We start from the raw sequence: 22,184 nt of genomic DNA on the forward strand, positions 1-22,184 counted from the left end.
AGACGGCGGGACGGGGCGGAGCGGCGCGCTGCGGGCGGGGCGGGGCGGAGCGGCGCGGGCCGCGCGGGGCACTGTGGGCCGCGGGCGGTGGGATGTCGGGCGGCGCGGCGCGGCGGTACGTGGCGGCGGCGCTGTGCCGGGCCCGGGCCCGCGGGCCGCCCCCGCTCTGGGAGCCGCCCCCCGCCCGCCACCTGCGGGCTCTGGGCACCGGGGGGGCGGCGGCGGCGCTGCCGTTGCTGTTGCCGCCCCGGCGGCACCTCTCGTCGAGGTGAGGCCTGTGAGGGCAGGGGGCTGTTGGGGGGTTCGGAGGGACAGGTGGTGAGGGGGTGTCTGAGGGTGATTGGGAGGGGGTGAGGGCTCGCAGGAGGTGTTTGGAGTGAGGGGACTTGGGGAGGAGTTTTACTGTGGGTTGGGGTCTGTTGAAAGAGTTGGGGGCTGTCAGGGCAGAGATATGGGAGAGGGGGGATTGGGCTGAAGGGACAGCTGGGTGAGGGTGTCCAGGGCAGCGGGGAAAGGGGAGACTGGCAGAGGAGGGAATGGGGCTGGGCAGCTCAGTGCATAGCAGGGCTCTCGTGGGGTACCCGAGGGACACACAAGGTGGGCAGCAGTGTCTCCCTGGCCTGGGGGCGACTTCAGCCCCTGCAAACCCTCCAAGCCGCCTCTCTGCTCCCAGGAACCGGCCCGAGGGCAAAGTGCTGGAGACCGTGGGGGTGTTTGAGGCCCCGAAGCAGCACGGCAAATACGAGACAGGCCAGGTAAGGGGTTCTGGGGGGCACAGCTGAGCCTGCAGGCTCGTGCCACAGGGACTGTCAGCTGAGGGGTTTCCCATAAGGAAAGTCTCAGCTGCAGAAGGCTGGGAGTTTCACAGCTCGGTGCTCCTTGTCTGTGCTGTGTCTGCAGTTTGTCAGTCATCTGACAATAGCAGCTTGATAAGAATCTGCAGCACAACACAACTGTTGTACAGTGGCATTTGCTCCACTGCTCTTACTTTGGGGTTTTCTCCCTCAAGGATCCAAAGAGATAATCAATGAGTTTGAGAAATAAGAGCTGAACTTGTGATTCCTGTCCTTAAGAGTCTCAGATCTGTTTCTGAGCAGTCTCTCCTTTCTGCTGCTCTTTTACTGCATTATTGGTTTAGCCCTTCCCTTTTATGGGATAGAGATGACATGGATTTCTTCTCCCATCCCAGATTGTGTCCCCTCTTTCTGCTCTGTGTCATCACAGTGGTGATTCTCCCTGTATCCCTATCCCACACATTAAACCTTTTGTAAATGTTTGTAGCTTTACCTCAGATAACAGATTTTGAAAATAATTCCGCTGCAATTATTTGTTCCTTCCAGCTCTTCCTTCACAGTGTGTTTGGCTATCGAGGAATAGTCCTGTTTCCCTGGCAAGCCAGGCTTTATGACCGGGATGTGGCTTCTCCTGTCACAGAAAAGTAAGGATTTGAGGATTTGTTTTGATTCATGTTGTTGGACTGTTATATTTACATGTTTCAGTGAGTTTCCTATTTTGGGTAAACAAATGTTTTTAAGGAGGGGTAATGTCATGGGTCTGTTTGCATGGGTGCAAACTAGGAGAGGGTTCTAAAGAAGAGATACTTAATTATTGAGTATTAATTAGAGACATAATCAAAGTATGTGATGAAAGTGTGTGTATGGAGGAAATAAAAATCAATTAAAAATTATGCTCATGGCATTTTGTATTAGGGTCAAAAGACCCTAAAGTTAGATCCAGGCTCCTGTGTTACCAGTTGGAAGCTGCTGTAGGTTGTCAGTGAGTTGGATTTGTCACCTTCCTCCTCAGTTTCAACCCACTAAGCCAAGTTCATCCTTCTTGAGTTGCTGTTCAGTTCTCTCCCCTCTTGCATCTGTTTTTCCCCTGGCCTGTAATGAGTTGTGCTGGGAAGAGGTGAGGATCAGAGAGAAAATCAGAGGGCAGTAGGAATATCCACCCCAGAGAGGAGCCTACACTGAGCAGGAAAAACCTCTGAGCTGCTGTGCCTGTGCCAAACACCACTGATGGTCATCTCAGCTCGTCTGTCGTTGTGTGGGTGGCTCATGGGGCTTTGGTTTGGGTGCAACCAAATTATTACAGCCTGTGAAATGTAGCTTTAAAAAAAAAATCATTGCTTATAAGTGCTTGGTCCTGGTAACAAGAATTTGCTGCTGTCCTGTGCTTGAGCTCAGAGTTTGCTTTTCTCTTTAGGAGCGAGAATGTGGCAGGCCATGGTTCCAAAGAGGTCAAGGGCAAAACACACACTTACTACCAGGTGTTAATAGATGCCCGGGATTGTCCACATATAGTAAGTAATGAGTAATCTTGGTATTGAAACTTGAGCATCTTCTCCGTGAGGGGTTCAGAGGGGCAGGACTGCAGGAAAATTACTTTGGTGGTTAGGATTTTTTTGATAAATTTGTTCTTCAAGGCATATTTTCCCTGAGCAAGATCATCTGGAATGTCATAGGACTGTTTTCTGGATCATGTTTCCCCTTTCCAACCTCCTTTTCCTCTTCCTGGAGCTGTTCCCACACACTTGCTCACAGGTCATTAGGAATAGGGGCTGCAGCATTGAAAATGCTCCTTGCTTGTTTGAGTGGGGAGTTAGCCCAGAGGAATTCAATGGAGAGAAGTTCTGAGGTGAATTGATTAAAGGAAATAAACATTACATGCTTTATAAACCACACTAATGAGCTGGAATATGCCTGGGAACTGTCCTGCAACAATGCACACAGAAAAACATAAATCTCCCTTTTTCTCAGTCCCAGAGATCACAGACAGAGGCAGTGACGTTCCTGGCAAATCACGATGACAGCAGAGCCCTCTATGCCATCCCAGGTGAGTAAAATCCTCCTGCAGCCTCTGCTTCTTGTGAGGTGAGGTCAGAAAAGGTATCAACTCCTGCCAGTGAAGCAGCAGTTCCTACAGGACATTCTCTAGTGGATCTGTCCATAGCTTAGTGCTGTGCTGGAGTGACTTTGGATACAGGAAGCCCTTTGGATAGCTGGAAGTTTGGCCCTCTGTGATCAGACACAGCCATGGCTGATTTGAGCTCTTGACACTTTGATCCCATACCAAGTTGTATATGGGCTGTTCTGTTTTGTCATCAGGACAGCTGGATTGATTCCTGTCCTGGGCATTTCCTGCCCAGAGTGCTTTTGGGGCAGTGCAGGTACTTTGCAGGGCAGTGTGTTTATCACAGGAGTAATTCCATGAAAAATCTCATGGGAGAACATTGCCAAGAGTTATTCCTGGCACATCTCCATTCTTCTTTGCAGTTGTGATTTTAGCTTTGGCTTCTGCTGCCAAAGTCCTTTTCTCACTAGTGTAGTCAATTTTTCTGCCAGGAAACTTCTGAGCTGCTCTTTGCTGGCGAAGTTCCATGGCTTTGGGGGTTTCTTTTTCAGGTTTAGACTATGTAAGCCATGAAGACATCCTTCCCTACAGCTCCACTGATCAAGTGCCCATCCAGCATGAGCTCTTTGAGAGGTTCCTCATGTACGACCAAACAAAAGGTAAATTCTGGCTTCACAGAGAATTCTTATTTGTTCTTTGTTCTGTAACAAATACCCAAACCTCATTAACTTGGATATAGCATAAAAATCTTATCTAACCTGGGGTTTGTTACAGTGAAGATGCCTTTGAGTATTTTTTTTTAACCATGTGAAAGGAATTTTGTTGAGGGGAGAGCACTCCAGCTACAGTGTTGCCTCTCACCTTTCCCCACAGTCCCACCTTTTGTAGCACGGGACACTCTGTGTGCGTGGCAGGAGAAGAACCACCCCTGGCTGGAGCTCTCGGATGTGCACCGAGAAACCACAGAGAACATCCGTGTCACTGTTATCCCCTTCTATATGGGCATGAGGGTAAGTCTGTGCTGCTCTGCTCATTCTGCCACTTGCTTCACTGGCTTGTTTTTGTAAGACCAGTTTGGAGCCTGAAGATACCTTCTGCTAATTGAAGAAGTGACATTTAACCACAGTTGCCATTTCATTCTTGTGCGTATTAACATGAAACTTTTTTTGCCATATATTTTTGGAGAACAGCTCCTGCATATTGGCTTTTGCTGGTTATCAGTAGGATGAGAAATAACCTGTAATGGTTAGCAAGATATTTGGGAAGGCTTTTGAATTGGTCCTGTTACTGCCTCAGTCACATGAGATGACACTGGGGCCATCTGCTCTGTAACAACAGACACATCTGTTATCCTGCCCAGTGATGGCCTGCAGTTCCCTGCCTGTTTCCTGCCTCTAGTTTGGCTTAGAGGGTTTGGCAAAAGCCTTCTGGGTTTAGCTGATAACCATGTGCTCTTCATAGCTCAGAACTGCACGTGGACCATCCAAAATAATGGAGCTCCAACAGAGCCCTGAGTGAGAGAGCTGGGAATTCCCACAGCGGTTGGGGATTTCTGAGCACGGCTGTTGGGGAGCCTGAGCTGTGCCAGATGCACATTTTGGTGTGGATTTGCAACTTTTGTGGAGTTCATCTGATGTTTGTCAGAAAAGCAGGTGCCCCAAGGCAAGGAAAGGGGCGTTTGTGATCTGTAGAAAGTGCGTAATTAACGTGGAGATGAACCCTGGGGGCTGTCACGAGATCCTTGCAAATCTCCCACCTCATGATTGCCGTAGAGCAGAGCCAGTGCCAGGCTCTGCTGATGGAAGGCCGTGGGGAGCAGCTGTCTGTGCTCATGTGAGCTGTCTGCGTCACCCTGGCACGGAGCGAGAGCCCCTGTGCTGGTGCTGTGCCGACAGCTGAAGAGGTTTTTTTGGCACCACGTGTCCAAGGGCAGCTGCTAAAGTCTTTTGTTTCTCTTGACAGGAAGCCCAGAATTCCCACGTCTACTGGGTAAGTGCCTTTTGTGCCACGGAGCAGCTCAAGGGAGGGAGTTTATTTGCTGTGGCATCACTGCAGCGTGATAAACTCTGAGGGAGAGCAGCCCTTGCCTGGCAACTGTTTCCCAGTATCAGCTGTAGGTTATCAGCTGATTGCAACTCTTGATAAGAGTCTTTCTTCTGTGCAGTGGCGTTACTGTATCCGCCTGGAGAACCTGGACAGTGAAGTGGTGCAGCTCCGAGAGAGGCACTGGAGGATATTCAGCTTGTCTGGCACCTTGGAAACAGTCCGGGGCCGTGGGGTTGTAGGAAGGGTAGGTACCCTGCAGCCTCTGTTTTTTTTTTGAAAACACAACCCTTTGCTGGAGTTCTCTCACTTGGTCCTGTGGATTTGCCAGTAAATAGCTTAGCGGGCACTTGAAATAGATGGAGTGGGAAACTGGCAATGGAAAAGAGTCACTTTCATCTGTTGTTTGTCTGCATGAACTGAAACATCACACTGAGTATTAGAGGATGATGCTAAATGACTGGTGGTTGGAAAACTGGAATAATAATGGGATTCTGGTGCTACTCAGTGGACAAATTGCTGTGTAATTGGCAGAAGTGCTGGGGTGTAAGTCTCTGGTTCTTTTTCCATGCTATATAAATTTCCTGTTGATGCCTGTCTTGTGGTAGAATTGCTGATGCCCAGTGGTGTCTTGTCTTCTCAGGAGCCAGTTTTGTCCAAAGAACAGCCAGCATTTCAGTACAGCAGCCACGTCTCCCTGCAGGCATCCAGTGGTCACATGTGGTAAGAAGCTCTTATTGTTGCAGCAGTGTTTTGGGTGTAGGACCTCCCAGCAGTGAGCTGGGGTGCAGTTTGCAGCCTGGGGTTGTAGCTGAAAGCTGGGTGGAAGTGGACTGCACAGGGCATAGTTGGTAGCCAAAATCTGATGAGCTTCTTTCTAGCTTAGTGATAAAATGATCTGTTGGTTCTCTGCACCAGGATGGGTTCCAGAATAATTTATTCTCTTGCTGTGGTCTGTGCTAGACTGGATTTAAAGGCATGAAGCAGTTCTCCCTTTCGTCCTTGGTGCAAGAGCCAAGGCCTTGTGCTGGTGATTCCCTCAGCAGCAGGGATGTGTGCTCTGGTATCTCCTTTCTTGAGAGAGGATTGGGCTTTAACTCCATCTCCCGGCACTTCTGTGTCAGGAATTGGCATGCAGGTGTTTTCCCAGTTTAGACCAGGTAAGGCCTTGAGTCTAACAGGTGCTTAAGTTTCCTCTTCTGTAAGTGCAGGGAGGGAAGTGCCCAGCTGAGTTGTTCTTTTCCTGTGCCTTGGGGTTAAAGCAGCTTCCCTTTATTTGCCTTTTGGCTGGGTTAGCACATTTAGTGTCACCTCTGTGTGGACAAGGATTGCACAGACACCTCTTGCCTTCTGTATGACAGGTCTTTCTGGATTTTTTTAAGGAAATCTCCTTCAGAGTTAAGTTGCCTTTGAGTTGGGAAAAGCAGGAGAGCAGCTCTTTGCCTATAAGGGTGTACCTTGTTTGCCATGGGAAGTGTTTTGAATTGCCTGAATGGATGCCCTCGGGAATAAAACCAGATGGTGTAGTAGTTTTTCCCTCTCTGCAAACATCCTGAACACAAAGAGACAAAGGTTCTGCAGCTCAGAAGCTGCTCAGCTTGACTTCTGGTGTTCAGTTGTGTCCTCTCTGTCCTGAGAACCTGTTAATTTATCCCTTCTTGCCCATGTTGTGTTCTGCAGTACAGTCTGTAGTTCAGGTGTAACAAATGGTACATTTGTTCAGTAAACAAATGGTTGTACCAGGACAGGAAGGTTCAGTTCTGAAATGCAAAGCTGAAGCTATTCCAAATGACATCTGTGATGGGATTTCTTAATGTCATAGACAACCAGTGGAGCTCCTGCCAATACAAATCTGAATTCATGTGTAACCAGTTTGTAAAAAATAGCTCAGATGGGTAGTGGGAGTTGGGTAAATGCTGCTGCAGGTGCATGGAGGGTGTTTGACTCCTGTGGGCTGCAATCATCACAGCCCTGTGCAGGGAATGTGTTGGGGATGTGATGTAAAAGTGCCCAGGAGCCCTCCATAAACCAGTTATGTTTGCAGCTGAGCCATGTCCTTGCTGCTGGACCAGCCTTGCAGATGGACCCCCAGGATATGGAAGAGCTCAGGTCTTACCTTCTTGCTGATGCTTTCTAGGTGTCTTTGTCCCTGGCCTCAGCGTGATCTCTGCCATTATTTTTGCAGGGGCACTTTTCGATTTGAGAGGCCTGATGGCTCCCACTTTGATGTCCGAATCCCACCCTTTTCCCTGGAAAGCAACAAAGATGAGAAGACCCCTCCCTCTGGCCTTCACTGGTAGATCAGAGTGCCCAGACCCACGGAGGCGTGTGTGTGTTGTAGACCTTTGCCTCCCCTTTATGCTGCAGCCAAGAACACGGAGCTTTTAAACATTTTAAACTATTTTTGTTTTAACCGTTGTCTGCCAGGGAGGCTTTTTTTGGAACTTTACTACTGGCTCTTCTCTCAGGCTGCTTGTAAAACATAAGCTGTGTTCCAGGTAACCCTTCCCTCTGTGGCACCTGCTGGGTTTTTGGGGCTGGGGGATGGAGATCTGTGCTGCTGCAGAAGACTGGCCCCCCCTCAGCAGGCCTGGACCCTTTACAATGTGTTGTGACTTCTCTGCAATGTGAGGTTTCTCTAATAAACTGGCCCTTCCAGTTGCAACCAGTCTTCCTTCCTAAACCAAGGCCATGGCTTTGCATCCAGCCTGTCCCAGCTTGTTGCTCCCCCCATGTGAAGTCAGCCCAGAGTTTTCTTGCTGCTTCAGAAGCAGCTGCTGCTCCTTTAGGATACAGGAATGTGAGCTCAGCTTTCCTGCAGTGCAGCTGCTTTTTGGGATTCAGCCAGGGTTGGAGCAGCCCCTGAGCTCCACTCATGGCACAGCTTGGCTGGGCTTTGTGCTGTGATACAAAGCCTGATTGGTTTTTTTTTTTTTTTTTTTGGAGAAGAGGGTGCAGAGGGAACAAGGTGGGTGACATATGGTGCTGTCACAGTGCCCTGTGTGTGCAGAGCACCAGGCTGTGTGTTGTGATGGTACAGGAGAGCTGAGAGGAGCCCTCCCCCTGCCAGAGCTTGGCTTTGCTGCAGGGATTTACATCTCAGCTGCTGGAGGGTTCTTCCCTGCTCACACTGTGGCTGCATCCATATTTCCTTGGTTGTTTCTGCTTTGACAGGAATGCTTGTTTTCACCTGGAATGCTGTCAGCCAGTGAGGCAGTGCTTGGCTTTCTTCTCCTGCTTGCTCTGCTTGGCAGGTTGGGATTTTTTGATGGCGTGTGTCTGGAGGGCCCTGCAGGACTGTGCAGGTCAGTGAAGTCCCTGTAAAAGGACAATGTGTGGATGTGTGGGAAAGCCAGAGCAGCTCTGAGGATTGCAAAGATCATCAGCCTCCGTGGTGGGACCCTTCTGGCTGTCTCTGGCTTTCCAGACTTCTGGGTGACTCAGAGGCAGAAGTGCTTGGCTTTGTGCTAACCCGAGGAAGAGTGTTTCCAGCCTTCCTCCTTTCCCTAGTCTTGCTTAAATGACAAGGTGTAATTAACTCAAGGGATGTTTTCCTTGATTTAGAAGCATCCCAGTTATTCCCTCTTCCCTGGAAACCCCCTCTGAGCAGCCTGTTTGCCTTTGGCTCTGCAAGGCAGAGCTGTGGCAGTGCTGTAGGCAGACAGCCTTTGGGGGAGACTCTCCTGCTGTTCCACAGCCAGTGGATTCCTGTTTAGAGAGACTTAATCACTGCAGTGTTTCTCTGTCACCAGTCTCTTCAGTTTTGTCTCTTCCTTCCTCTCAGGTAGTACGTGCTCATATTTAGAGTTTCAAAGGTTTAAACAGCCAGTCTGCATTTAGGGGTAGAAAAGGATCCCTAAAGACCATTCACAGCTGACAACCCCACGTTGCTGCTGTCATGCCGATTTCCTCTCAGGAGGAGGAGGTGGGAAGATGCCTCAAGTTCAGAGGCAGCAGGAACCTGTCAGAACCTGCTTTTCCCTTCCCATGCAGCTGCCCCGCCTCTCCCTCGGGTTGCTTCAGCTTTACTGGCTATTGCAACACCCCTGTGAATGTTTAACCTCGCTGCTCACCCGCGCGTTTCTGGGGCGCCGCGGCTCTGATGCTTCCTGAAACCAGCAGAGAGCTGCCCCCCCCTAAGGGATGGAGTGATCCCGGGGCAGGGGCTCTGCCGCGTTGTCTGGGGTGATGTCCCGTCGGGGCTGAGGCCTCTGCCTAGGAACGGACATTCCTGGCTGGATAATGATTGGCAAGACCGAGGTCACCGCGGTAACAGACCGGGGCACGGTAGGAATGTTTCCACTCCATCAGGCTTTGCGGAGGGGGCAGCGCCGTCCTGCCCTGGCGCCCGGGCACGATGCCAGAGGCTCAGCAGGGCCTTTTCCCAACTGCTTCATCCCTCAGGCGCCTTCCCGGAGCGCGGCCGAGCCCTGTTCCCCTCTCTGTGTAAATATCTGTACAAAGAACCAACCAATAAAACGCTGAACGAACGGCTCTGCCTCCCGCCTCTCATTGCCCAGCGGCGCTATGGCCACCAACCTCGCTGCTCTTTCCTCCCCGTCCCGGTGTTCCTTTCCTGGGGGTCGGTCCCGGGGGTCGGTCCCGGTTCCGTTCCCTCCCTTTCTCTGCCCAGGGGGCTGTCCCGCCAGTCCCCGTCGCGCCGGAAGTGACGCACGGCGGCCGCGCCGAGGCGGTGGCAGCGAGGCGGCAGCATGGTGATGGCGGCGGCGGGCGCGCACCGGCCCGGGCCGCTCAAGCAGCAGAACAAGGCGCACAAGGGCGGCAAGCACAGCGGGTCCTCGCAGCGCCGCGCTGGAGGTGAGGCGGGACGGGCTCCCCGCGGGTTCCCCACCTCCCTCGGCCAGCCTGACCCTTCTCTCCCCCTCCCCAGGCCGCGTCCCCGTCAAGGCCCAGCCCCGCCGGCGGCTCCGCGACCTGAACAGGGTGGACCGGCGGCATCAGGCGCTGCAGCTCCGCCGGCAGCGCAAGGAGGCGGTGAGGCACCGGGGAAACCGGGCGCGGCCGGGCCGGTTGTTGCGGGGGAGCGGGAAACGGATCGGTTCGAGTCTCTGCCGGAGGGGGCTCGAATTGGGGCCAGGGGGGTTTCGACGTGGGCGATGACACCGAACCGATTTGGGTTTTGCAGGGGAAACCAGCGGGTACCAGGGCCGGTTGGATTTGGGTTAAACGGCATTGGAGCATTGCTGGAGCGTGTTCGGGTTGCGGTGTGGGGGGATCTGGCCTTGATCCGGGGCGGGAGAGGAGCCGGGTTTGGGTTGCCGTTCACGCTGCGCCTTTGTGCCCGCAGGTGTTGGCCGAGAAGCGCAGCCTCGGCAGCAGGGACGGGCCCCCGCACCTCGTGGTTGTGGTGCTGCTGCACAGCAGGGCTGCGGCCCACGACTCCCTGCACCTGCTGCAGAGCCAGGACTCGGTTGTTGTCCGTGCAGATGAGGGCACAGCTGGTGGCTTTGCCCTCCTCTGCCCCCGGCTCAAGCAGCGCTGGCGCTTTGTCACAGCCCCGGCAGGTGAGGAGGCGCTGCTGTCGGGTTGGGTTCTTGGTTCTGGTACCTCTGGCAGCCCCACTAATGGAGGTGTTTTGGGTGCAGGGGATCTTCACGCTGTCTTAGACCTTGCCAAGGTTGCTGACTCCCTGCTGTTCCTCCTGGACCCTGTGGATGGCTGGGACAGTGCTGGGGATCACTGCCTCTCCTGCCTCTTTGCACAGGGGCTCCCCAGTTATGGTGAGAAATGTTTGGGGTTTCTGGGGATTGGAGATTTATTGTCATGGTAATTAGCTTTCAGGGCTTTGCCACTTTCAGTGAGAAGAATTTTTTTTGTTATGTTGAGGTGGATTTCAGTTTATGGCCATTGCTCCTTGTCCTGTTGGGCACTGCTGAAACTCCCTTTGTACCTTGTGGTGCAAATCTGGCCATTTGGGCTGCTGACATCCAAGTATTTGCCTGTGTTTGGTGGAAAGGACATCAAAAAGTTTAGGATCTGACCCTGAGCTCTGTTCTCTGCTCGGCAGCTCTGGCTATCCCGGGAGGCACTGACCTGCCCCCTAAGAAGAGGATAGATGCCAGGAAGAAACTCTCCAAATCCATTGAGAAGCGTTTTCCTGAGGCCAAGCTCTTCCCACTGAACACAGAGCAGGAATCCTCGCTGCTCCTGAGGCACCTGAGCTCCCAGAAGCAGAGGCACTTGGCTTTCCGGGACCGCCGCTCTCACCTGCTCGCCCGTGCTGCTGAGTTTGTGCCCAGCCAGGACAGTGACCTGGTTGGGACCCTGAAGGTGTCTGGCTTTGTCAGGGGACAGACCCTCAATGTGAACAGCCTGGTGCACATTGTGGGGCACGGGGACTTCCAGCTCAGCCAGGTGGATGCTCCCCCTGACCCGCTCTCCTTGAACCCACGGGTGGTTAAAGGACAGAAGAGGAGTCAGGACATGGAGGTTCAGGTGTGTGGGGTGAGAGCTTGGCCAGTCCTCTTAGAACACAAGGTTTCTAAACTTTCAGTGGGGAAAATGCAGCTGGGGGTATGTGGGTGAGGAGAGGGGAAAGGGGAAGTTTTATCTGTGTTCTGCTGCTGGGCTGAGGTTCCGTGCCTGCAGTGTGTAATGAAAGTTATGTCATGGCATCATGAAGGGAGTTTCACCTGAGACTGATTGCAAGCTTCAGTTAGATGCGTTCAGATCTAGGAACTCTGCTCTTGCCCTTCAGGATGACTCTGCAAACGGTGCTGATGAGATGGAGGAAGATGTCAAGGTCCTGATGAAGGCAGATCCAAGCAAGCAGGAGTCTCTGCAGTCAGAAGTGGTTCCTGATCCCATGGAAGGGGAGCAGACGTGGCCCACTGAAGAAGAACTGCAGGAAGCAGAGGGTGAGCAGAAGCAATAGTTCTGTATCTTTTCCTTGTTCCTCTTAGGAGGGATGTTAGAAACTTCTGTCACCAGAGTGACTGTGAAGAAACATCTTAGTTGGGATGGAAGCCATCCCCAGTCCCATCAGGTGGCCAGCAGGCTGTGTGGTTTGCCTGGCAAGTTAGCAGATTTTGGCTGTCCTGACAAATTCTATGCTGGAAAAATATCAATGCTAATCTAGATCTGGTTTTGGCTGTCCTAGTATAAATGTTGCTGAGGGGAAGGAGAACTGTTCATGTATTAACCACTGGTGGGAATCCCACAGATTCTCTGAAGGCAAACAGGAGGGTGGTGAAGGTCCCCAAAGGCACATCCAAGTACCAGGCTGCCTGGATTGTGGATGATGGAGAAGAAGGCAGTGAGAAAGATGATGATGATGATGATGATGATGATGATGAAGATGATGACATGGATGATGATCTGATGGAAGAAGCAGTTTCTCAGGTACTCCAAGAGCTGATAGTACAGGTGATCTCCAGGCCATTATTGCATGTTCTAGGAAAATTCTGTCCTTCCAACTTGCTTTGTCTATGCAAGGGCATGACACAGAGCCAGGACTTGCCTGGATTTCCTCTGTTAAATCCCCTCATGTATCACATTGCTTCTTTGGCCTGTTAGACCCCAAAATGATGGGCTGGGGTCCCAAATCCCACAGTGTGAGCACACCCAGGGTGCCAGTGCTGCATGCACAGCTCTGTGTGCTCACAGGCTCTGTGCTGCCCTGTGCCAGGAGGGGGAGAGCAGTGAGGAGGAAGCTGGGGAGGAGGAGAGTGAGACCATGACCGTGTCCGAGTGCCTGCGGGACGACCAGTACGACGAGAAGATGGAGGAGGATGAACAGATGCTGGAGAGATACAAACAGGAGAGAATGGATGAGATGTTTCCAGATGAGGTGGACACGCCACGGGATGTGCCCGCCAGAGTCAGGTAAGGAATGGGATGCTCTGCTGGGAGAAGAGCTGGAAGGTGCCTTTGTGTTTAATTGGGTGAGGAAGCCTGTGATGTCTTAGCCGTGGTGTCTGAACCTGGCTGAAGGACTATTGTGAAGACTCTTTTTGGCTCTGAGGCTTCCAGAGCAGGCATTAGTTGGCAGGGAGAGCTGGGTGCTGACCTGGGAGAGGAAGGAGGATGGCCCTGGGCAAGGACAGGTTGTTTGGGGATTTGGCTGCTGGATTTAGTTCTCTTTGGACCAAGATCTTTCCTGCTAATGTTTGCTTTGTTCCCTTTGCCCTGTCTGAAGGTATGAGACCCTGCAGACCACAGGTGGTGGTGAAGGATGGGATTCACCTCAATTGGTGAAATAATTTGTCTTTCCTGCTCTCTGTTCTCAAGGTTCCAGAAGTACAGGGGGCTGAAAAGCTTCCGAACTTCTCCTTGGGACCCCAAAGAGAATCTTCCAAGGGATTATGCCAGGATCTTCCAGTTCCAGGACTTCTCCCGAACCAGAAAGAACCTCTTCAAGCAAATAGAGAAGGAAGAGGCTGAAGGAGCTTCGGTAATTCCCTTTTGCTGATCCCTTCCCTACTGTGTTCATTTGCTCCCAAAAGGAGTGATTTATCAGGATGGACCTTTCAGCCAACTGGTTCTTGGCATGAAGCTCTAAGTTCAGACAGTTTTCTTCTGAATTCCCTCCCTAATCCAGGCACACCTTCTGGCACTTTTTTTTTTTTTTTTTTTGTTGAGAGAAGTGTTCACAACTGCTCCTGTCTTGGCAGGTGGGCTGGTATGTCACACTTCATGTCTGCAATGTCCCTGTCTCAGTGATGGAGAGCTTCAAGGAAGGGAAACCCCTGGTTCTGTTCTCTCTGCTTCCCCATGAACAAAAGGTGAACAAAAGGGATAATACCTTGGAGGGATGTGCAACTCCTTGTTCCTTCAGGCTGCATGGCTTGGGGAGGGTCTGGCTGCAGAGGATTGGGCTGAAATCTCCCCACATTGCTCCTGTTTCAGAGCAGGTCAGAGCACACAGAAACTGCTGTGGGGATTTAGGATAAAGTGTCTGAGCCTGGCAGTGGTTACCAGTGACCTTTTGGGACCCCATTTTCGAGGCCATTCATCTCTGCTGCAATGTCCTGTTGCTTTCTGCTGCCCACCATGTCCTTCCAGCAGCCCCTCAGTGTGCTGCCTCTTCCAGATGTCCGTGTTGAACTTCCTGGTGCGTCGGCATCCAGGCAACAGCGAGCCAGTGAGGGCCAAGGAGGAGCTGATCTTCCACTGCGGGTTCAGGCGCTTCCGAGCATCCCCCTTGTTCTCCCAGCACACCTCAGGTTTGTCAGGGACTGGCTACAGCAGGAGTGGGGTTGGGAATTCTGGAGCAGGAAGCCTGTGATGTCTTAGCCGTGGTGTCTGAACCTGGCTGAAGGATTCTTGTGAAGATTCACTCCTAGGCTCTGAGGCTTCCAGGGCAGGCACTAAATCATGGGGAGTAGAATGGCTTGGGAAAAGCAGTTCACTGATGCAGGCAAGGTTCCATGCCAGAGGATCACCTTCCCTCCCAGATACTCAGTGCCAGCAGAGGAGGGGGGTGTTTGTTGAACAGGGAAGAATGAGCTCTGGGATTTCCCACAGCTCTGAGGACTGCTCTTGGCCTGAACTCGATCACTGCTGTTCTGTTCTAGCTGATAAGCACAAGCTGGAGCGTTTCCTGCGCCCAGATGCTGCCCTGGTGGTGACTGTTTATGCTCCCATCACTTTCCCTCCTGCCTCAGTGCTGCTTTTCAAACAGAGAAGTAATGGTGAGTTTATAAATGCTGAGGAGATGATGTCTGGGAAACAAACTGTCCCCATATCCTGCTTACAAGTGCATCTCTCCAGAAAGTATGACTTGAAAAAGCTGTCCCCTTCCTGCTGTTTAAGATGAGCTCATCTCCATCCCCTGCTGGTCACTTGTCTGTCCCTGCTCTGGGGTTGCTCTGGGCCTGCAGCTCTTTAGGGAGGGGGTTTGTGGTGGGGAAGGGGTGATGGAGGCTCCTGCCCTGGTTCATTGGTCACTATGCCTGGCAGGAATGCATGACCTCATTGCCACGGGCTCCCTGCTCTCCGTGGACCCCGACAGGATCGTCATCAAGCGCCTGGTGCTCAGTGGCCACCCCTTCAAGATCTTCACCAAGACGGCTGTCGTGCGATATATGTTCTTCAACAGAGGTACAGCTGGTCCCTGCTGGGAAAAGGGGTTCTGGAAGTTCTGTCCCTGTGGTTATGTTGGTGCAGCACAGCCTGTTCCTTACCTGCATTTTGTGTTTCCATCTCCAGAGGATGTGATGTGGTTCAAGCCTGTGGAGCTGAGGACAAAGTGGGGACGCAGAGGGCACATCAAGGAGCCATTAGGTAGGTTTGATTTGGTGTTTATCTCTGTGTTGCTGGCACGGTGTGAGAGACTGCTAATGGCCTCTTCTGCCCCCTGCCTAGGGACCCATGGCCACATGAAGTGCCACTTTGATGGGCAGCTGAAGTCCCAGGACACGGTGCTGCTGAACCTCTACAAGCGTGTTTTTCCCAAATGGACTTATGACCCTCATGTCCCGGAGCCTGTGCCGTGGGTGAGGAGTGAGAGCACACTGCCAGAGCGGGAGATGGAAATGGAATGAATCTCCAGCATGGCTGGAGTTTGTGCCTTGGCTCCCTGGATGCTGTTCTTGGCCCGTGCACTGTGAGGACAGCACTGATGCCTTGGACGTGTTACTGCTGGGGTCTGTACAGGGGCAGCTGCGTCGCCAGCTGCTGCTCAGGTACCAGCTATAGCTATTTATTTTAATGGAAAATGTCAAAAATGCCTAAGTGCCTCTGTTGTGGTGGTGGCCAGGAGGCCATGTGCACCCCTTGAACTGACCCCCCTGGCCCACTGGGATTGTTTCAGTCCCTCATGCCCTGCCACGTGGGGTGTGTGGGGATTTTGCTGTGTGAAGGGGTTTGCTGGCAGTTCCTGTGATGCTGAGAAAGAAGAGCCAAGTAGCAGCTGGGGAGGGTGACTGAGTGCAGCTCTCTGGAGGCCTGGGCCAGAGTAAGGCAGCTGGGGAGGGGAGAACAGGCAGTGCTTTGTTTTCAGGCTCCCCACAGAGACCAATGCCAGCTTCCCTTATCCCTTCACAAAAACTCCCAAACGTTTGGACTTGATCTGTTTTTAGTAGTGCACAAACCACTGCACAAATTCAGAGCAAAGTTTTCATTCCTTGTACCATCGCTTCATCCTCATTCTGCTTTCCCAGAGAGGTCTGTGAGCCAGGTCAGGGATCTCAGGTCCACATTTCCCCCACACAGCACGATGCAAACATTCTGCACGTCCCAGGGGACTGCCTGGAACTGCTCCGAGAACACGGCCGCCAGTCCCACGCCTGCTGTTGGCTCAATCAGCAGCTTCATCCTTTCCCACACCAGCCACGTGGCTCGCTGTCGGGACAGGGCAGCAGCTGTCAGCCCAGCAGCCAGCACAGGCTGCTCCAGGGCATCCCTGCAGCACTCTGGGAAGGGAGGGCAGAGCTCCCAACAGCCCTTTCCAGCTGGAGACAGCGTGGGTGTCACAGCTGCAGTGGTGCACAGGGGGCTTGTGCTGCTCTGGGAGTGTGTTGGGGTGAGAGCAGAGGGCCAGGGCAGGAATGGAGGCAGCTGCCTGCTGGCAGCTACCGTGAGAAAGGAGCTGGGAGCCTTTACCTTGATTTCTTCCTCTGACACTGTCAGGACATCATCAACCAAATCCCTGATGATGGGCCACGTGTTGGGTCCGATGCTGGTTTTTACTGCGTCTGCGATGGTGTCCCGGGGGTGGAGGTTGGGGGTCAGCTCCCCTCGGACCTTGGACTGGTAACAGTCATCCACATTGCTTGGCTCAGCAGCAAACACCTTCACATCTGGCCTCAGAGCCTGAGGAGAGCAGGAGGAGGCACTTGGGTGACACCAGTATGTGCTTGTCCTGTTTCTGTGTGTGCAGGGGACCATGCAGGCCCCAGGCACCCACCAACTTTCACTGCAGCATCTTTCTAAAGTTAAAAACTGCTGCCTGCCTTGAGAGCCCTGCCCTTCCCACAGGGAGGTTCCTGGATGAGCTGTTGCCTACCTTGATGGCGACTGCTATTCCTGCAACCATTCCTCCGCCTCCAACAGGAACCACCACTGCATTTATGTGGGGTGCCTGTGCAGAAAGGAAGGGTGAGGGCTTCTGACACTTTGTGTCCCCCTTTTTGCTGTGCCCCTGCAGGGCTGGGCTCTGCATTTCCCTCACCTGCTCCAGCACCTCCAGGGCGATGGTGCCTTGCCCTGCGATCACTGCTGGCTCCTGGTTGGGGTGCACCAGAACTCCTCCTGTCTCCTGGACAACAGTGGATGCTGTCTCAGCTCTGGACTAAGGGAAAGCAGAGCAGTCACCTCTCACTGTGGTTGGGCAGTGTCCCTGGCCAGTGTCCCCTGTGCCTTACCTTATCAGTGGGGTCACACGGCACCACTGTGGCACCATAGGCACGAATGGCATCTTGCTTACACTGCGGGGCTGTCCGGGGCACCACGATGTAGGCAGGAATCCCTGTGGGATGAGAGGGGAAGTAAATCCAACAGCCCAAAAGCCACAGCAGCCAGTTGGAACAGCAGGAGCAGGCAATGCGTTGCCTATCCCAGCTCCTGCATGAGTTCAGGAGAGGGATGTCCATCCTCTCCAACGGAACCAGCTCTGCATTTACCTCTCAGAGCTGGGCTGGAGGTCGGGGGTACAGGTTACCTTCTGCCTGAGCAGCACAGGCGAGTGCCTGCCCGTGGTTGCCGCTGCTGTGTGTCACCACGGCGCGGGGCAGCTCCCGGCCCGTGCGCTCGCTTTCCTCAACGAGGCTCCTCACCGCGTTCAGGGCACCGCGGATCTGCAGGGAGAGCAGGGGACTGAACGTCCTCACACCATTCCCTCAGCCCTGGGCAGCACCGTGCAGGGCGGCAGGAGCTGGTGGGTATCGGCGGAACGCGAGTTTCCCTCTTGCACAACGCGACCTTTGCCCCGGGGCTTTGCAGTGCCGCCATCCCCGCGCACCTTGAAGGATCCGGTCTTCTGCAAGAGCTCGCACTTGAAGAGCAGCCTCCTGCCGGCCACGCGGTCCAGCCCTGCGCAGGTGAGCAGCGGGGTGCGATGGATGCGGCCCCGCAGCCGCCGCTCCGCATCGTGCACCTCGCCCAGCCCCGGCGGCGGCGCGGCCCCGTGCGCGGCCATGTGCGCGGTCCCGTGCGCGGCCATGTGCGCGGCCCCGTGCGCGCCTGCGCGCGGCCGCGGCGGCGGTTTGTCCCTGCGCGGCCGCCGTCGGAGCCGCCCGCCCCCGGCGCAGCCAAGATGGCGGAGGGACTGGAGCGAGTCCGCGTCTCGGCCGCCGAGCTGCGGGACATGGTGGCGGCGCAGGCCCGCGCGGCCGGCGGCGGGCGAGGTGAGGGGCGCCGGGGGCACTCGCGATCCGCTGCTGGGCCGTCCCTTCCTCGCAGAGGAACCTGCCCGCGGGCGCGCACGGCCCCGTGGCCGCGCTGCCCGGCTGCGCCTGGGGTAGGGCTTGGGGCAGAGCTGCCGCCCCGCCGGCACCGGCACCGGGCTGTCCGGGGTGGGAGCGCACGGCCGGCGCCGCGCCGAGAACGGGCAGGCTGCGGGGCGGGCGGCGGCGGCTGGAGGGGCTTTGCCCCGGGATGGTCGGTCCCGGCCCCTCGGGGTTCTACGGGCCGAGCCCCCGGTACCGGCGGAGGTTCGGGGCTTCGGCCGGTGCGCGGGACCGGCAGGGAGAAAGTTTAGGGAATGCAGCGAGGAGCAGCCCGGCTTTGGTGGGTCGTTTAACCGTGCGTGGTCCGGCTTGGGCTCTGTAACGATTTTTTTTGTAAATACGGTTAGAGGAGGAGGAGAGAAACGTTACCGGATTGTGAGCAAGGGGGAAAGGCGGGTTTGGCACCAGACGGTCTGGTGGCAGAGCAGAGGGTGCTGGGGATGGCAGCTCCTGCACCAGTAGCAGGCAGGTGGCTGCTGCTGCTGAACATGTGGTGATGCAACTTCACTCTTGCTCCTTGTGCTCAAGTCTCGTGTTGTGCTTTGCCTGTGCCTTGTTGGTGCTTTGAGGCAAAACCTGTTGCAGGACGGGATTTGTAAATGGATCAGACCAAGGATTTGGTCAGCTGTGTTAGACTTTTTAATTTTCTACTCTTATTCTCTGATTTCCTGTAAATATTGACATAGATTTTAGATCTGCCCTAAGGGCGGCAGGCTCTTTGCCTTGGCTTGAATATTTGTCGTGGTATTTTTTAGTTACTTTGGGAATAATTTTTTTCTGTCTGTTTTTCCCCAGAAAACATGAAGGAGGTGAAGGAGCCAAGGCACCGCAAAGACAACAGGCGCCCAGACCAGGAGATTTACAAGCCTGGCCTCTCCAGACTGAGAAACAAACTTGTCTCCTCAAAGCAGGAGTCCTTGGAGAAGGAAAGGAGCAGAGCTGAGGAGGACAAGGAGGAGAGTGCTGGGGACAAGGACTCTGTGGGAGTGGCAGCCCCAGCTGTGGAGGACTGGGACAAAAGCGATGGCCCTAAGCAAAATGGTCCTTCACAGGAAAAGGAAGAAACAGAGACCAAAGGCGGCCTGCAAAGCCAGGAAAACTCATCCAAGCAGCCCATTGCGGATGAGTGGTGTCCAAAGACCCCCAGGAGAACCAGGAAACCGGACCAGCAGATCTACCAGCCTGGGAAACGCCTGCACTCTGCTGCTAAAGAACCCTCCCTGCTGTTGTCTGCCAGCGAGGAAATCACCGGGAGGATGGAGCAGCTGAAAGTCGAGGGCGATGAGGAGACTGAGAAAGGTGCTGGAAAAGACAACAACAGGAAAATTAAACTGAGCAAGGAGGACAGAGAGGGGAGCCAGGCAGGGGAAGCAGTGAAAGCCTCCAGGGGGGATAAAGGGAGACGAGCAGAGCGAGGTGACAGGGTGAGGAGGACGGGGGACGAGGCGCTGCCGGGGAAGCCGGGCCCCACCAAGCGCTATTCCCGCACGGACAAGCGGCGCAGCCGGTACCGCACCTGCAGCACCAGCTCAGCTGGCAGCAACAACAGCACGGACGGAGCCCTGCTCGTGGATGGGGTGGAGAGGAGGCAGGAGCGTGCCAGGGAAAGGATACGTCCCAGGAAGCAGCTCTCTGTGTCCTCCACCGACTCGTTGGACGATGACAGGATTGATGAGGCAGAGGTGTACGTCTCCGGCAGGAATTCGGACAGGAGACGGCATTCGGAGCAGGGCAGAGCTTCCAGGAGTGAGAGTGAATGGAGCAGCAATGGCAGGGATGTCAAAGGACCCTTTCGAGTGAAATTTGTCAGCAGGACCACGAGCAGGGACGTCAGCCTGGCAGATACAGATAAAAAAAAGTCCCTGAAGGCCTTGGAGGTTTCAGAGGCAAGGAGCCAGAGCAGGGAGCCCCAAGGGAGGGGCCGTGGGATTCTGTTCCTGCCTGCCAACACGGACCTGTCTGCCAGCTCAGGGGGTGTCCCTGAAGCCACCCACCCCGGGCCCAGGCTCCTGCTGGGCGGGGCTGGCAGCAAAGGCCCCCGGAGCCGGGGCCGAGGTGGCACTGCCCGCCGCCTGTGGGACCCAAACAACCCGGACCAAAAACCCGCCCTGAAGAGCCAGACTGCTCAGCTTCACTTCCTAGACACGGATGATGAAGTGAGCCCCACCTCCTGGGGGGAAGCCCGCCAGGCCCAGCCCTCCTATTATAAATTCCAAAACTCTGACAACCCCTATTATTACCCTCGTGCCTCCGGGCAAGGCCCCCAGTATCCCTACGGTGGATATTCCCTGCAGTATCCTATGGGTCCAACAAACGGGGTGTACCCAGGAGCCTATTACCCCGGGTATCCTGGCCAGGCAGGGCAGTACCTGTGTGGCCCACTCCCCCCTACTCCTCTGAGCCCCGAGATGGAGCAGCAGATGAGGAACATGCAGCAGCAGGAGCTCAGCAAACTCCTGCGTGAGGCTGGGAACCAGGAGCAGCAGCTCAGCAACCTCCTGTCCAGAGACCGTATCAGCCCGGAGGGGCTGGAGAAGATGGCCCAGCTGAGGTTCGTGGGTGGGCTGTGGAGGGGAGAGTGACTCATTTCCAGGGTGAAATACAGCAGAACTGTGTCTCCTTGGGGATCTCTGTGTCTCAGTCTCTGGGAGATGTGGCACTGGGTTGCTGGTTTTTGATGTGCTGGGTCTGTTTGTTGTGTGCCCGTGGTGTGTGGGTGGTGGAAGGAAACTGTGGGTGAAGATGGATGTCACTTTCCTGGGCTGGGAGCCGTGGCTTCTTGTGCTTGGTGAATGCCTTGTAGGGACTCTGAGGAACAGGACAAGCACCTGCTGCAGATTTTTGGCTCTTCTGGCTCTTGCTGGAGCTGGTGTTTCTCAGTTCCAGTGGTCTCAGTGTTTGTTGTCAGACTTCTGCTTTCTTACCTGTCCTTAGTGTGTGCTCAGAAGGCATTTTGTGTGTTCCTGATGTTGTCAGTGGCAGTGCCTTTCCAGTGCCTGTGTAATTTTGCTCTTGATGCCACTCAGTGTGGTGACACTCCAGTGGGAGTAGCATGGTGATGCCAGTCTGTCAGGAGAGAAGTTGCTCTGGGGATTGATTAACATGGCTGTAACAAGTTTCTACTTGGCATCTTTCATGTTTATTTGTGACCTGTGTGTCTGCAGGGCTTCTGCGGAGGCTGATTTTCAGAGCTGACTGGCAGCAAATCCAGCAAGTGATCTCATTTCAGAGCTGGTTTTGTGTTTTGGGTACTTGCTCTATAGACCACGGGGTGGGATATGTCTGCAATTGAAGCAGCACTAGAGGTTTCAGGTCTTCCTCAAGGTGCTGAGGTCACCCAGATCTGTTTTATGGAGGGAGAGGAAACACTGGAGTGCTGCTGTGACCTGTGGAAGCCCACCCTGCCCTGGGAACGTGGGCACAGTTGACCATGTCCTTGTTGGCAGTGTCCCTTCTGTCCTGCCTGTGTCCCAGTGCCTGCTGCCGGCTCTGTGGGGACTCTTACCTCACATCCATCTGCAGAAATGTCCAGTTCCCTTGATGTTTGTGCTGTCTCGGTGTCAGGCAGTACATCCTGGCTCTGTGCCTTGTGCAGGAACCCACCAGCATCCTTCTTTTATCCTGTCAGGCTTTTCCAGGCATCACCATCTGGCTTTGCTCCAGGTTTTACCATCCACGCTCTCGTACTGTTTCTGCAGGACTTGAAAGAAGTAAGGCAGGAACAGCTGAGGATCCCTTTTACCATTAACTTGCCCCACATGTTTCAGTTCTGTTCCTAGCTATTTTATTAAATTTGGGGGAGGAATTCTGCTCCAGCATCCAGGCAGGGCTGTAGGCAGCTGACAAGGGGAATGTGATTTTTGGGACTCTGAGACT

General features: G+C 54.2%; 4 protein-coding genes across 6 annotated transcripts in view; 3 read left to right on the top strand and 1 right to left on the bottom strand.

Moving 5' to 3' along the window:
• Positions 1–92: 92 nt before the first annotated feature.
• On the top strand, positions 93–7,564 carry POLDIP2 (DNA polymerase delta interacting protein 2; the record flags this gene model as incomplete). Its single annotated transcript, XM_083875396.1, has 11 exons — positions 93–268; positions 674–755; positions 1,341–1,438; positions 2,209–2,305; positions 2,763–2,838; positions 3,408–3,515; positions 3,730–3,866; positions 4,819–4,845; positions 5,021–5,146; positions 5,543–5,622; positions 7,085–7,564. 11 exons carry the CDS (start codon positions 93–95, stop codon positions 7,197–7,199), a joined length of 1,122 nt encoding a protein of 373 aa, XP_083731522.1. The 3' UTR covers positions 7,200–7,564.
• Positions 7,565–9,611: 2,047 nt separating this feature from the next.
• Positions 9,612–15,828, top strand: TSR1 (TSR1 ribosome maturation factor; the record flags this gene model as incomplete). The annotated part of the gene is made up of 15 exons (XM_083875072.1): positions 9,612–9,717; positions 9,791–9,894; positions 10,208–10,424; positions 10,506–10,640; positions 10,928–11,355; positions 11,618–11,777; positions 12,083–12,261; positions 12,548–12,744; positions 13,150–13,312; positions 13,533–13,643; positions 13,952–14,084; positions 14,436–14,552; positions 14,821–14,961; positions 15,070–15,144; positions 15,226–15,828. 15 exons carry the CDS (start codon positions 9,612–9,614, stop codon positions 15,402–15,404), a joined length of 2,445 nt encoding a protein of 814 aa, XP_083731198.1. The 3' UTR covers positions 15,405–15,828.
• Positions 15,829–15,919: 91 nt separating this feature from the next.
• SRR (serine racemase) lies at positions 15,920–17,468 on the bottom strand. The gene is made up of 5 exons (XM_083875073.1): positions 17,226–17,468; positions 17,033–17,152; positions 16,868–16,942; positions 16,465–16,674; positions 15,920–16,203 (listed from the first exon to the last, which is right to left on the bottom strand). Exons 1-5 carry the CDS (start codon positions 17,451–17,453, stop codon positions 16,006–16,008), a joined length of 831 nt encoding a protein of 276 aa, XP_083731199.1. The 5' UTR covers positions 17,454–17,468; the 3' UTR covers positions 15,920–16,005.
• Positions 17,469–17,817: 349 nt separating this feature from the next.
• SMG6 (SMG6 nonsense mediated mRNA decay factor) overlaps positions 17,818–22,184 on the top strand; it is a gene marked incomplete at its 5' end in the record, with an annotated part of 104,496 nt that continues 100,129 nt past the window's right edge. Inside the window, 2 exons of one of the 3 annotated variants that reach the window (XM_083875070.1) lie at positions 17,818–17,900; positions 19,104–20,859. In XM_083875070.1, coding sequence (XP_083731196.1) covers positions 19,109–20,859 — 1,751 coding nt within the window. Of the gene's footprint in view, positions 17,901–18,109; positions 18,207–19,103; positions 20,860–22,184 lie in introns of those variants that run through there. The other 2 variants (XM_083875071.1, XM_083875069.1) reach the window with 2 other exon arrangements.

This window comes from Zosterops lateralis (genome assembly GCF_965231275.1).
Source record: "Zosterops lateralis genome assembly, chromosome: 19".
Classification (NCBI taxonomy): Eukaryota; Metazoa; Chordata; class Aves; order Passeriformes; family Zosteropidae; genus Zosterops; species Zosterops lateralis.

Bases quoted from the DNA above. Each gene is read 5' to 3' on its own strand.
- SRR (XM_083875073.1), bottom strand. From the start codon at position 17,453: ATGGACATCCCTCTCCTGAACTCATGCAGGAGCTGGGATAGGCAACGC. The intron at 17,153-17,225 runs GTAAGGCACAGG...GCTTTCCCTTAG, and splicing joins CGTGTGACCCCACTGATAAG to TCCAGAGCTGAGACAGCATC. The intron at 16,675-16,867 runs GTAGGCAACAGC...TGCTCTCCTCAG, and splicing joins GAATAGCAGTCGCCATCAAG to GCTCTGAGGCCAGATGTGAA.